The 14,771-nt window shown below is 38.7% G+C and overlaps 1 protein-coding gene across 1 annotated transcript; it reads right to left on the bottom strand.

The window, feature by feature from the left end:
- Positions 1 to 4,342: 4,342 nt before the first annotated feature.
- Positions 4,343 to 14,731, bottom strand: tmem72 (transmembrane protein 72). The gene is made up of 5 exons (XM_041267880.1): positions 14,251 to 14,731; positions 9,254 to 9,320; positions 8,515 to 8,586; positions 6,791 to 6,936; positions 4,343 to 5,877 (listed from the first exon to the last, which is right to left on the bottom strand). The coding sequence occupies exons 1-5, from the start codon at positions 14,318 to 14,320 to the stop codon at positions 5,447 to 5,449; spliced, it is 786 nt and encodes a 261-aa protein (XP_041123814.1). The 5' UTR covers positions 14,321 to 14,731; the 3' UTR covers positions 4,343 to 5,446.
- Between the last annotated feature and the right edge of the window lie 40 nt (positions 14,732 to 14,771).

The following is a 14,771-nucleotide window of genomic DNA, read 5'->3' as shown; positions in this document are numbered from 1 at the left end:
GCCTGCATGCACTAGGTATGTTATAGGACTGAATATGCGACGTCATGTTTACCCATTATTAAAGATAAACAAGCTGACAGTTAATCTGATGGACGCAGATATTGTCTTAATAAATTCTTTGAATTACTGCAGGGCGCAAGTCTTCCCTGTTACTTTATAAACTTTCACATATTAAAATAATGCATCACTTTTTATTAAGTTCACAAACTTATGGAAAACTTTAACTGTGTATGCATATGGGTTATTGATTGTAATGATATGATTGTTGGGATGGATATGTATGTTTTAATTAAAGAAGATATGGTACCTTTCGATATAGCCACCATCTTAACAAGGGGTTTAGAAGTTAAAAAGCTTGTTCAGTCTCCCTAGTGCTTTTAAAGAGACTCCTGTTGCCCCAAGCCTTGCAGAGCTACTGGGTCAATAAGAGCCCTCTCCCATTCAACTCTATAGCAAAGTGAAACGCCATGTATACCATGCCCTCAGGCTCTGAGGCCCAGGGGGCTGAAATTCAGCGCAGATTATCAGGGTGACATGTACAGTATATAATAAATCCAAAAGCTCAAGTGCCTGGCTCTTTTGGTTGCCATGCAGGAGGTATGCTTAGACAGCTGACAATTAAATTTAACCCCCCCAAGACATTTAACTTCATATCTAAGCAATCCTAGGGTGTAGAGCCACCGTTCAAAGTTCTCAGGAATGGTCCAGATCTTGATTTTCAGAAGGATCTATTAACAGGAACGTACATTACATCCCAAAACGTTGACTTAGGAAGTGCGTTAAATTAACACTTTCAGCTGGTTAGCACCCATTGGTTTTTTTCAGCATTTCTCGGGCTAGGAATATCGTAGGAAGCTCATTCAAACAAAATTTTGAGCTTGGCATAACCTGCTTGACAAGTCTGGTCACAAGTCTTTTGGTTTGACTGTGCGCCAAGAAATGCCTCCAGGTTCCCAAAAGTTTTCATACCAGTGTGTGTTTTGGGGCTGAAAAAGTAATTTTTTGAAGCGGGTGGCACATTGTTCCCCTTGTCCCCCAATGCCCAAATACAAAATTTGGGGGTCCTATGACTTACCCTATAAAGGTTAAGGAGCAAACCACCCGATTTGCGTCATTTTGCATGCTACATAGAGCCTCAGGTAGAAGGGTTGAGATTAAAAAAATTCACAAGGGCAAAGAGTGGGGTAACACCTAATAGTAGCAGCAAACCCCGGGACTGCCTTTTACCATTTACTCCTGGGTAAATGGTAAAACCATTAAGCACTATTAAGTAGCGATTAGCATTGACCTTGCTTTCAAAGGGAATGAGTGCACTCAAACCATGCCAGGAAAATACGTCCACAACATTACGGAACCACTAGAACCCTTCACTGTTGAAACCAAGTACCCTCATCCATTTGTCAAGAACATGGTGAAGGATGATTCATCTGAGTATATCACATTTCTTCACTGCTTGGTAGTCCACTGCCTGTGCTCTTTGCCCACTGGACTTGTAAACGTGCATTGCCAGGTGTGATGAGCGGTTTGTGCACTGCAACCTGACTATGGTATCCCGCTCTGTGGAATTCTTGGTGGACCGTTTTTGATGAAACTGGCTGTTCACGCCCCAGGTTGAAATTTGCAGTCAATTGATCTGCAGTTGCTCGCCTGTTTTGCCTTGCACTTCGAATTAATGCATGTATAGCTCGATCCTCGAGTATGCACTTCTGCCCACTGTTGCCCTTTGCTGATGATGTCTTTCCCTCGGAGTTCCATGCCGACATCACCTTAAACACTGTTGCTTGTGAAACATCAGCAATTTGAGCTGTCTTGGTTACTGAAGCTCCTGCCAAATGCACCCCAACAATCACCTCTCTTTCAAGGTCACTGAGGTCTCTTCTTGAAGCCATGCTAGCCATAATTATAGGCAACCAGGCCTGTCCAGCATTTGTATACATGACCCTAAGCATGCTGGGATGTTATTTGCTTAATTAACGCATGACCCACACCTTCACTCAGAGCTTCAGCACTCTTCCATTAAGCACACACTCCCTTGATATATTACATATATTTTGAATAAAACAGATTTAGATCTTTAAAATAGGACCATCTCACATTTTTACAGACAGAAATACACCAAAGATGCACACAATCACGGTTTGCTGTTTGATCTAATACGCAAAAAGCTTATATGAATGATATAAACATTGGCAGTATCTAGATCTGCCACTTTTTGGATCAATTGAATGTAAGCCATTATTTTAAAGTCATGTCAAATAAACCTGGAAAGTTCTCATATCCTGTTTTTAAGGCAATTAGTACATTGTCTGACCTCCAATTCCATGACTGCATCCTATTATTTTCACTCTGACTGCATGCATCTCCTTCTTTGTTAAGAATAATGAGAAACATGTCCGGGCCGTCAGTCTATTTGTAACTTCCTGTAAAATGCTACTCGATAAAAACTAACACAAGGCAAAGATACAAAAATATATATTTTAAACAAACCAAATAAGTAATCCTATAGAACTATGTGTATTGTTAATTTTAACCAGGTAATTATATTTATACTGTATAGTATAATGGTGTGCATGACTATTACACACATAATGGTATTGCAGCACTTTTAGGAAAATATTATAATAATAATTTGTATTAAAAGGGGAGCACATGAGGCTAATAAAATCATAATACAAAAAATATTATAAATATTAATAATTAACTGCAAAGGCAGAATATGGCAGTCTCCTCTTACAAAGGGATTGCAATGCTATGCCTTGAAGCATGCTTTTACTACTACAGTTACTACAATTTCATATTCATAGCTGCCCTGTTATAATAGGTGCTATATACTGTACATAAAAATCCAGCATTGGAAAGAGGACTTTCCGAATGTTGCCTCTCATTTTGAATGCTTTGGCAGTTCTCGTCTCTCTTTCCACTGTTAATGGATAGAAAGGTTAGTACACTGGAGACTGTTGCTCAAGGTCAGATAAACAAAAGAATAGCCTGGTTTTTAGAACGTGGAAGTCTTGCCTTAGCAATCAAGTAGACAAAAAGGGTTGTTGAATGGATTGAATATCTAGTTACTCTATTAGGGATTTTTTTTGGATATATGAATTGGATTTAGCTGTGTTTTTGTAGTGTATTACATTTAACTTAATCTAAGAACTCAGTATGTGTTGCTTGATGTTTGTATAACTATCATTTGTTGGTTAGCAGTATAATGTGTAACACATTCTTTCACATACTTCCATCTTTAAACATTGTGGATACTTTTGTAAGATAAGATCTAAATGTTAATGTTAAAGCATTGAATTGCACTGTAGTCAGTCAGGCCTGAAATAATAATAAAAATAAATAAAACATTTAATCACTGTGGTTTAAGCAATGCGGTGCCCATTGCGAGACCATATTTTGCTAGGAATTGGCTTGGAGCCACGTCAACATGTGAAAAGGGTTCTGAGAGTCACAGGGGATTCTGTATATGAAAGCTTATCCCATGTCTTACTAGCTATTAGTAGACTGAGCTGTGGTGGGTTTGCAGGGGTCACTGGGGCTGAGATGGGCAATCTTTTGTTCAAGGTTAAACTAGCAGGACTAAGGTGCTCACTGTGATCCTTGGGTTTACAGTCCACATCTCTCAAGCTTTTTTTTTTTTTTTTTTTTTTACAGTATACCGTATGTGCCAATGATCACACAGCTTATGAATGAAAGAAAACTGCACTTTTGCAGAGATCTTTTTTTTTATATTACTATAGTGCACTAGGAGCACAATCTGGGGGCAAACTCACAATGAAAAATGTAAAATTAACATTCAGAAATAATGTAATTAAAATTGAAATGTTAAAACAGTTCTCACCATCTAGAACGCACCTGAGATGTACAATCAAATGTTCAAGTAACAACAAAACAAATACGAAACATACTGAATTAATTTAGAGTCTAATATATTAGTGCTTAAAGGTTCAGTAGTGAATGGATAAACTATACTGAAGCATTCATACATTTCAGCTTGACACTTCGTGGGGCTAGTAACTAGCAACATAAACACAATTTACGTATTAATGCAATTGCAGTCAAGGAAATACTAGTATGCATAATCAGTGTATTTTACATCTCCCCGAAGAGTGTGTTGTGTGAAGACAGTCCATAATTACATACCTAAAGCAGAATGATAAGTGGATTCACTATGACTCCTCACAATGGCTTATTATCCTTTAGAAAGTTTGCAAATATTTCAAAAAACAACCATAACAAAATTCAACTGCTACAATATTTGTATGATTTCCTATTTCATATTTGCAGAATAAAAAAATAAAGATACAAAAACTGATACTTATATACTGTCTATTTAAAGCCCTGTATAAATGCTGGCCTTTCTTTCCAAAGAAACCCCAGACATGAGTGATATTAGTCACAGTCTCCTCTCTCTTTTGAATTAATAACTTTGGTTGAGCCTTTATTTATTTGGAAACAAAGATAGCCTTTTTCAACAGATAAAACGAAAATCACATGTGTTTGTATCTTGGGAACATACAGTAAACTAGAGAAATATACTCTATGTGTACTGACATGACCAAACACTAAGAAAACTAGTGAGGGGTAACAATATTTGGCGACATACAGCATTGAGATTAATTAAAATGGTTAGCTATACAAAAAAAATGAATAATAAAAAATGAAAACATGAAACTTTTTTTATTGGCTAAAATGCAACTTGTAATAATACTGTATTAAGTCATTCAGCACTGTTTGATCACAGCGTTTAATAGTTATGGACACAGTAAATCCTTTCACCTTTGTTTCTTACATAAAATTGGCACAATAAACATTATCATATTCCATTTTGTCTGCAAAAAATGACTACACCACAGATTTCTGATTGGTGCAGTAAAATAGACTAAACAGAATCAGGAGGTATAGCAATGATACAAAGTGATCATTTTCTTTATGTAATTCAGTGTGCTCTACAAATAGTGAAAGACCCAGGTGTTGTTTGTTGCTTATTCTTTGATTTAACTGCAAACAGGATCATTCATGATAAAACAGGATCTGATTTAATACACAGATTGTTTGGCACCACTGGTACATGTGTGTCCAGATGCTCCCTTATGACTTGCAGCTGGTATATTCAATGCTATTGTGGAGTTCTGTTTTTTCTAGCCTCACTAGTCTTTTGTTTAAACAGTTCCTGGGTAAATTCATTGAAATCTCTTATATCTTGCACAAATGTCCTAGCCGTAAATTATAACTTGATTAGTACGGCTGGAGGTTAAAATATGTTTTGTTTTTCTGGAGCTTTCAGTTTGAACACTAAAATGTTAAACTATTACATTGTTAATGTGTTTAGGAAGTGACTCACTGACTACGTACAGTAGCATGTACAGAATATATTTGATATGTGCTTAATGGTATACATTACCTCCAGTGAATATATAAAGCAATGCCAAAAGAACCACGAATATTATGGTCTGATGATGGGAGTCATGTCTGAAGTATTTTCCTCTAAACCCAGGTCATGATTATACAGGCTTTCAGGCTCAGCTGGAATCATTGTTACTGCATTCTCTTGAATATATACCTGTCTTTTCCTGCCCATGTTTATCGGTGGTTTATTCTCAGGAAAGCTTGGGTGAATCACAGACGACTCAATGTCTTTTGACAGTTTGCTTTTCAGTATGCTCTGAAGGGATGCTAAGGGAGTTGTCTTCTGTTTTTTAACAGGACTGTTGAAGCTGTACGTTTGCTCTGTATCCCCTGTTTCTGTCACATCCACCAACGTAGCAGAAGGGTCTGCATAGCGCTCAGATTGGCTGGCTGGGTCTTTGGACAGCTTTGTCTTTTTCTTCTTACTTATTATGAAGTAGGAAAAGCCAGTGGTAACAAGCATGGTTCCTGAAAAAACATACAAGACAAACTGAAGGCTTTAGTTTGCATCTTAGAAATTACCTACCTTTATGTAGCCTTAACATTTGCATGGATTTTCCTTGGACTGCCGTATTTGGCCTCAGTGTAGAACTAAGTACTTGAATACACAATATACTGTTAAACAGACATAACTGACAGTTTCAACATTCCCAGAAGGTATAGAGGTGCTAGCAATCCCTCATTTGGAAAGACTCTCTCTTATTTTGACATACTGTCCCTCATCAGCTAGAATTTTATAAGCATACAATTGTCATGAATCATATACCTGTAAATAAATCTGTGTGGATATAGCAAGCCTTCTAAATGAGGTGCTGCATCTGAGCTAGCAGTGGCAATAATCTAGACTGCCAACCTGCTCCTAGCCTCAATAATGACTTGATTTCCCTATAGGGTCGTATTCAGCACCCAGGGGTAGTAACTGCTAAGTGCCAGTAGGATGCCTATTATACAGTTCATTTATTCATGTCATAAAAAGAATAGAATGTGTTCAAGATTTAGTATATGTAACAAATACTGTGATACTAAATTATAAGACCTTTATCCAGTTTTAAGACAGTATGGTAGTGTGAAATATAAGTCTATAGGCAACATAAAGTTACAAAACTCTATCCTTACAGTGGCTTAAAAAAAAAAATCCTTATAATGGTTTTTAGTACCAACAAACACAAACTATGATAACTGTGTGCAAATGTTCAATGCTAACACTACATACTGCTGTCTTGACCTGAACACACCCTGCCATTCAACTGTGCCACAACTGTGCGTTGGTTCTGAGGTCTGACTGAGGCCACCAAAATCATTTTACATGAGCATTTTACAGAACGTGTGAATGAACCTGCTGCACCTCTGCCCTGCCTGCTTTCATGATGCTTCACGTTACCTGGAATAGTAGCATGCCACACCAGGACTGGGTGCAGAAAACACACAACAGACATCAGTGTGTAGGCTAAAAACTTTTGAAAGCCACCCAGTCTAGCTGTTTTTTTTTTTTTCCATCGGATAGATAGTGTGGAGTCAGACTTGCAGCTGCAATACAGAAAGGTTATAAGGTTATAAGTTATGTTACCCATTAACCCTGCTTATAAAATCACTGCTCTGTAGAAAAGTGGCTAATCCTGTTCCACAAATTGGAAGAGAGGGCCCTCTACTGAATGAAAAGGATATTGTCTTAATTCAGTATTTAGGACCATTTCCTTCATTTAACTATAAAAGAGGTTCATTACAGCATGTAGAATTAGCACTATACATGCTTAAAACAAAACAGAAACTCCATGTCTCCTTGCTGTTTGCACAATGTAAGAAACTTCATTGGATTTATGTAGATTGTACAATAAATAATTTCTCCTGAACAAGACTTCTTCTCTCAAATTTTACTAGAAAAAAACAGACACTTTGTTTTATATATAAGCAAACATGTTTTTTAAATTACATGGCAATAAGTATGATATTCTTTTTAATAAATGTGTACATTTTCACATTTATAATCTCTACAAACTATGGAAATGGTAAAGCGTTCAGCTTGAATATGTTATCATGCACTGTAGTAAGTGTGAAACACACCTTAAAGAAAGGAAATTAATGGGAGAATGGTATAGGATTTGCATATATAGGTTAATCTTACTGCATGTTCAAGATATTAAATGTTTCTGCTGTATAGAACTAAAGCAGTTAGCTTCACATTCAGCTTATGTCATTTCCCCTGAGCCTCTCATACAGAAAATGCTTGTTTAATCTATTCTTTTTTCAAACTTAGAAATAGTGAAAAAAAAAACCAAAACAAAACAAAAAAAAACCCCCAAACAGTCAGGGCTTCATATCTTTTCAACAAGACCAAAAAAGAAGTTAGCCATTCCTTTGAAACAAGTCATAGCTTATGTGATGTAGTTTAGGACACATCAGACTGTGACTCATTTGGGAAAACAGAGATTTGTTTTCACTTGTGTCAAATTGTTACATTCTTTAAAAGCAAGAAAGCGATGAAACAAAGTGGTGTACTGTCGGTGAATGTTGTAACTCACGGTAGGGCATTGGTCTGCTTGCTGTTGCTAAGGTCTGTTAGCCTAGCTCAGCCAGTGAATCAGACTGTGACCACGGGCAGGCCACTTGACCTCCTCCCATGTCTTTTACTATTCACTAATGAAGCAGGAACCCTTAGCTGAGTCTCTAAGTTCTAGTGGCAGCATGTCGCTTACTAAACCAGTATGGTGAAAGTATCTCAATAAAGCAATACTTGATACCCAGGCTAGAGCGCACTTTTTTTGTGGTATCCTGGATAATAATAATAATAATAATAATAATAATAATAATAATAATAATAATAATAATAATAATAATAATCTCTTTATTCTTTCTACTATCTTATTATTTTTTAAATTAAGAATGTTCAGTCTCATTGTAAGGATAACTGCATCATAATAAAATGTGTTTTAATTGACTACCAATAGCATTTCATAGAATAGATATAAAAAAAGAGTGTTAATGAGGACTCTAATGCTCGTTTAGTGTGTGCTTGTTACAGTGTGTGATTTTAAAAGTAAACAGTTTGCAAGATAAATAAATGCATGTACAAAACTCCTTCGCAATAATAAACAGATATATACTCACGGGAAAAATGGCCCCAGCAGTAAGTCAATGAAATAGGATAGTTCAAAAACACTAATGCCAGCTGCTGAAATACTTGAAAAGGAAAGCATATGTTAAACGAGTTACATATTTGTATATGTTAAAACAACATGCTTATTGGGGTATAATAATAAAGAGATTGTATTTCAAAATAAGATCTTGAGTATTTAATAGACAATCTTTCACTCTGGTGTCAGGTCCTGTTGCTTGAGGTCATTAAACAGATTACTACACTATTTTTTAATCCACTTGACTTCCTCACAGACATACAATACCATCTCTGTTAACCATTTATTGCTGCATTCTAGATAGTACTTCTGAAATCTATCTCTATACTTCACTGAAATCCACGTCAGTCCCCAGATTCCTGACTGTGTCACAAACATCATTTTTTAGGGAAAACATTGAAATCACTTGCAGACTGTATAACAGAGACATGATGGAAATCAAGCTAATTAACACTGCTAAGGGTTTAATAGGTAGCAAATTTGACTCCAGGCCAGAATGTTAAACAAATTCTATTTAACAACCACTCAGCAGGGCGTGTTTTGTATCACTGCAATAGACCTTGGTACTGCGCTTACATAAAAAGATCTTGGGTAAGCTAACACTGTGAAATATCCATGTACAAACATCAGTTATTCTACCCCCCACACCCACTCTGCATTTTAAAACAACCACATGTTTTCTGTATGAACATGTTCACTAAATGAATACTCACAGAAGATAGACACCAAGACTTTTGAATTCTCCCTGAAGGACGGTTTCTATTCCTACTCCCAGAAGAACTTTGTTTAATTCAAGGTGTTTTGGAATGGAAAGGAAAGGGAAATTTATTTTTAAATTATGCATTTTCAATTAATATTGGTCACATATCTAATTGGTCATACAGATCTGATGAAAACTAATCAAAGCAAATAGCAACAAGGAAATTAGGAGATTTATTCAGTAAAATGTCCCTATGGTTTCACTATACTGTAACATTTTACTGAATATAGAGTAAACAATTAATGATGTTGTTCTAAAAGCATTACACTGCTATATTACAGTAATCTGAAAAAAAAATTGTTCAAAAGTATTACGGCTTACGGCAAAACCAATGCATTCAAAACAGGTCAGGGTCTGTAACACTTCAATGTGGTTTGCTGTAGAGTTTATCAGTACCACAGTAAATAATCAGATATTGAATACTTAAACTTCTTTAATGAATGAATCAATTAAAAAAAAAGGATTTTATATTCAACTTAGTCATTATGGTTTCGATCAGGAGCAATAGTGTGGGATAATGAGGTCCACAGTTAAAATAAATAAATAAATGAACCCCATTACCAAGTGGATTACTCAAAACATAAGCATAATAAATTCCAACCTACGTGATATAGGTTAAATTTGCATTGCACAATAAAACCGAAATAGCAAAAGGAAACAGTTTAACTTATTAGATACAGTTTTAGAAAACAAAAATGGGCATTGCCCATTTTCTCCTTTTCCTCTCTCTTATGTATAATAAGCACTTTTGTGTGGATAGCATGATGCTGAGGTAAGTTTGCAAGTTCCACACCATGTTCTGATCCCTTAAACAAAGAACCCTATTCATGAGTAAAGAAAAACACTCTGTACAAGAGATCACAAGAGAAGGGTTTTGTAAAACGATAAGTTATGGATGTGACTCAAATGATGTGACCTCACAAGGTTGGCAGTCAATTTCTATTTTTGGAACCGGGGTTACATCTGTAACCTATCGTTCCCTTTAAATTCGAAGATGACCACCAAACAATACTTTTGGGAAAATCTGCCAAAGCCATCACAAGGGAAAATGAGCGGACCGCATATGTGGGACATCTCGCTACCACCATCTAGTGTTGGTGGTGTGAGAGTGCAACCTCAAGGACCCTAGTGCCTAGTGGAGCACAGGGTGAAAACGTTGCAACACGAGGTGAACCACTTTCAGCTCTAGCGCGGTTGCGTGCAGGGATTTCCAGCGACCCGACCAGGATCCATGGACTCTTCTGCCTGCCCAGACCACCCCCAACCGGAGTTGAATGCATCTGTCGTTACCACCTGTTGGTTATAAATCACTCCCCACCTTAAGCCTTTGCTCAGGTGAGGGGCTTGCCTCCACCAGCGTAGCTCTTTCCAACATAGGTGAGACACTGTCAGCTGACTTGGGGTGTAGCCGAAAGACATTGAGCCATGCTTGAAGTGGGTGCTTGTGAAGTAACACCAGTTGGATGGCTGATGAAGCTGCAGCCATCAGACCCAATCATTTTTGGCATAACACCAATTGTACTCTGGACCCTCGTTGAAACAGGGCCAGACAGTTGCAAATGGCAGCTACTCTGTCGTCCGACAGGTAGGCTCACATCATGAGAGAATCCAGCTGGAGACCCAAGTAGACCGTACTCTGCACTGGTAATTGGTTTTTTACATCGTTGAAGGTGAGACCAGTCAGACCAGGTAGTTCATCACCCTGATCCCTTGCAACAGCAAGGGAGCTAGGATGGCGTCCAAGCACTTCAAAAATGTGCAGGGGGCTAAGGAGAGTCGAATGGCAGCATGGAAAACACAAAGACTCTCCCCTGAAAGGTGAAGCAGAGATATTTCCTGTGCACTGGATGGATATGAACATGAAAATACGTATCCTTCAGGTCCACTGTTGTAAACCAGTCGCCTGGCCGGACAGACTGGAGGATGTGATAGTGTGTGACCATCTGGAACCTCCTCTCCTTCAAGAACATGTTGAGGTGTCTCGGGTCTAGGATGGAGCGAAGGCCGTCATCCTTTTTTGGCACCAAGAAGTATCTAGAACAGAACTCCTCTCTTTGAAAGGTGTGTTCTACGAAACGGATGGCTTGTTTTTGAAGTAGTGTTTACACCTCTTGTTTGAGGGCCAAAACCTGGAGAGGGTTGTTCACGGATGTGACCGTGATCCCTCGAAAGGGAGGAGGTCTCGAGTGGAATTGCAGTATGTAGCCGGTATGTACAGTGGCGAGCACCCAGGAGTTTGAGGTGCAGTTGCGTCAGTATTGCAGTTGGTGTTGTGCAAATGGGTGGGTCTGAGGCCCCAAGCCTTCAGGGCTCCTGCTGGGGCTGCTGACGCTAGGCCGGAGGCTGCCTTGGAGGCTGCCTGGGGCAGTTCCATTGGAACTGTCTTCCTGGGCGCTGGTGCGCTGGGGCCCCATGTTCGAAGTTTTCCCATCTACTTGCTGCAGAGGCCTGGAGGCGGTGCCTCAGGTCACCCTGTGGCGCCATCGGGATTGGAGTAATCCAGGTTACCGTAATAATTGTTAGAAGCCGGAGTCTGCTCTGGGGCAGGAGCTGGTGGTGGAGCTGGGGCAGGCGCAGTGGGGGGAGCCTGCTGCCTCCTATGTGCTCAAGTATTTGGTCCATCGTGCCCTTTAATTCGGCAATGTTCCACACCTGATTCACATTCATCGCTCTTTTTCTACCCTTCTAGAGCAGTTGCAGGACGAACGGGTTGGAGCCAGTGCACAAGATATACAGTGTGCTGGGCTCGAGAGCAGGCATAGGGGAGAGACCTGGGATCTGAAGGCCGAAGATGGCTCTCCCAGGCTAGCTGCAAGACTCTCACCTGTGAACTGCGCCATTCTGTTCTGCAAGGTCTTTCCTTGGATCGCAAATAGTACAGAACGTCCTATATATCAAGGCAGCAGAGGTATGCTCTATGCCCAGGCACTTGACACACCGGGTGTGTTTTTCCTGCGGGGGCAGATTCGACATTGGGGCCGACAAACACTGAAATATCGCGGCATCGAAGCTCTGGAGCGCCGTGTGTCTGTGTCTGGGCTGCTTGCAGTCACACAACCAGAAACAGCACGTAGCTTGCAACACTGTGGAGTGCAGCCTTCAGACAGTTGCAGTGCAGTCACACAACCAGTGCAGCATGAAGCTTGCAGTGGGGTGTAGCACCTAAGATGGAGTCTGGATTTTGTTATATACCTACACACCACTTTATGGGCGATTGGATCAATGTGCTTGTCTGCTCAACAATAGGGCCAAATATCTGGCCTAACGGAGGATGCATACAGTTGTTATTATTATTATTATTATTATTATTATTATTATTATTATTATTATTATTATTATTTTTAAAGTGGTTTTAATTCGTTCCGTAGTAGACCTCACAGACATTCAAAACAGTAAACTGGAGTGTTTTGTGTGTGTGTCGTGTGTGTGTATGTGTATTATAAGTATATTCTAAAATCAAGAAAGTTAGTTTTTATGTGATGGACAATGACTTTTTGGGTTCTGTTCTGACTGATGTCAAAAAGACTGAAGTCTCCGTGTCGTGACTATTTATTACCTCGGTGAGGCGGGACCGAGGACGTCACTCCACGGAGGGGCCTATCGGCAGCTTTGATATAAAATGCTCAGCAAATACCTGACAAGCAGGCATATTCCAAAAATATTGGCAGTCATCTTCGAATTGAAAGGGAACTATTCCACATCTTGTAGGACAGCTGACTCTGATTTGCAATGTTCAAGGATAAGGTTTCCATTAAGATGTTTCATTAACAATATGTCTTAAACAAGTACATTTACAACAGTAAGTTAGTGTGTAAAACAGAGGTTAAACGAACAACATGTTTAGGATTAAACACTGTAAAGTGCTCAAACGTCCCTAATGCCTTCCAGATCTGGATTGCTTGCCAACACGTGCAAGTCATTTGGGATGTTTATTTGTACCACAGTGCAGAAAAGGAATTTATATATGTAAGTTCTACAGGTTTTTTTTTTTAAATCAATTAATAGAAATGTATGTTCTTCCAGTACAAACAAATAAAGTATCACTAAGTGTGCCAACTCCAATCCCCCTTATTGAAAAGCATTTCAAACTGTGACCAGTCAGTTCTATTTCTTGGGAGTTCATAATAACTGTTAATGTTATGATAATAAATGGTTTTGGACATAGTTCAATGGTTATGGCACATACGTTGTGTGACACTTAATTATTTTGCCATCTGGGCTAGTGGTTACAGAGTGAAATCCTGTATTACAGCAGAATTGAAGAAAAAAAGTGAATATAATATGTACTGCTATACATAAACAATTTGAAAAAGAAAATCTGTTGACATGTTAGTAAATACAGTTTAGTTCCTTTTTAACAGGACCCAAATGTTGCATGCACCATAATTGCTTCAGAAAATAGTTGTTTTTAGGTCTAATATGCACCTTGTCTGTGTTTGTATGATAAAATGCTGCTCTGTACCGAGCTGTTTAATAAATGTATGTACTATACACTGGCCTCACAGGCAGTAATGTACTAACCCAAACAACCAAACACCCCCCCCCCCCCCCCCCCCCCCCGCCCCCCCCCCCGCCCCCCCCCCCCCCCCAAAACCCTTAAAAACCAAAAAAACACCCCCCCCCCCCCCCCCCCCCCCAAAACCATTTACATATTTCATTGTATTTAAATAGGCTGTCTCAGTTTATTAATTAAACTAGAATACACCTGTGCATTTATCCAATTGTAAATATCACCAACATCATAAAAAAGTTTTGTTTCACATCCAACAAATAAAAGCTTATGCAGTGTAACATAACTGTTCTGTTACTTTGCTAAATATTTTAAAATTGGAAGTATTATCACAACAATAAAGAATGCATTATACATTTATCACTCACATTTAGTCTAAATACTGTATTTAACTCTTTTTTTTTTCAATCTTGGTATAAATCTGCCTTCAACTTTCCTACCTGCTGCTGTAGAAATGCCAAGGATTCTACAAATGCATTCCACAGCAATCCAGACAGCTGCTCGTTCCATTGTAAAGGACCGGACGTTTTCTGTTGAGCATTAGTTCAGCAATGAAAAAGCCTCGTTGCCGGCCAATGCAAAGCTGGCATATCATGGAAGAAAATCAATTTACAGAATCTTAAATAAGGAAAAAAACAAAACCTGTCTTAAAATGTTGTTTTCTTGCTGTTGGTGATGCGACATTCCAGTAATGGTTGGTTTCTGAACTGTTTTGTAAACAGAGGTCCGACTTTAATCACAGAAAGTTCAGATTTAACCAAACTTAACCAGTTTATTCTGCTTCCAAGTCGAGTGAGGGTGAAGAAAACCAAACTCACTGCAGTGCTGTGTGTGAAAGGTTGTGTAATTATTACCTGCATACAGTTACCCTAAAATTGAGATCAACGTAATTACATTCTTTAGAGCTGAGGTAAAAGATTAACGATATTTATAGACAGATCAAACGCCGTGATTTGCTGGA

The sequence above is a fragment of the Polyodon spathula genome, chromosome 13, assembly GCF_017654505.1.
Source record: "Polyodon spathula isolate WHYD16114869_AA chromosome 13, ASM1765450v1, whole genome shotgun sequence".
NCBI classification, from domain to species: Eukaryota; Metazoa; Chordata; class Actinopteri; order Acipenseriformes; family Polyodontidae; genus Polyodon; species Polyodon spathula.
Note: the sequence above shows the minus strand (reverse complement) of the source record. Positions and strands in the feature narration are given on the sequence as shown.

Excerpts from the sequence above, each read along its gene's own strand:
- tmem72 (XM_041267880.1), bottom strand. The coding sequence starts at position 14,320 with ATGGAACGAGCAGCTGTCTGGATTGCTGTGGAATGCATTTGTAGAATC. Across the intron at positions 8,587-9,253 it reads AGTCTTGGTGTCTATCTTCT|TATTTCAGCAGCTGGCATTA; the intron begins GTGAGTATTCAT and ends TTCCTTTTCAAG. Across the intron at positions 5,878-6,790 it reads GTGGCATGCTACTATTCCAG|GAACCATGCTTGTTACCACT; the intron begins GTAACGTGAAGC and ends ATGTTTTTTCAG.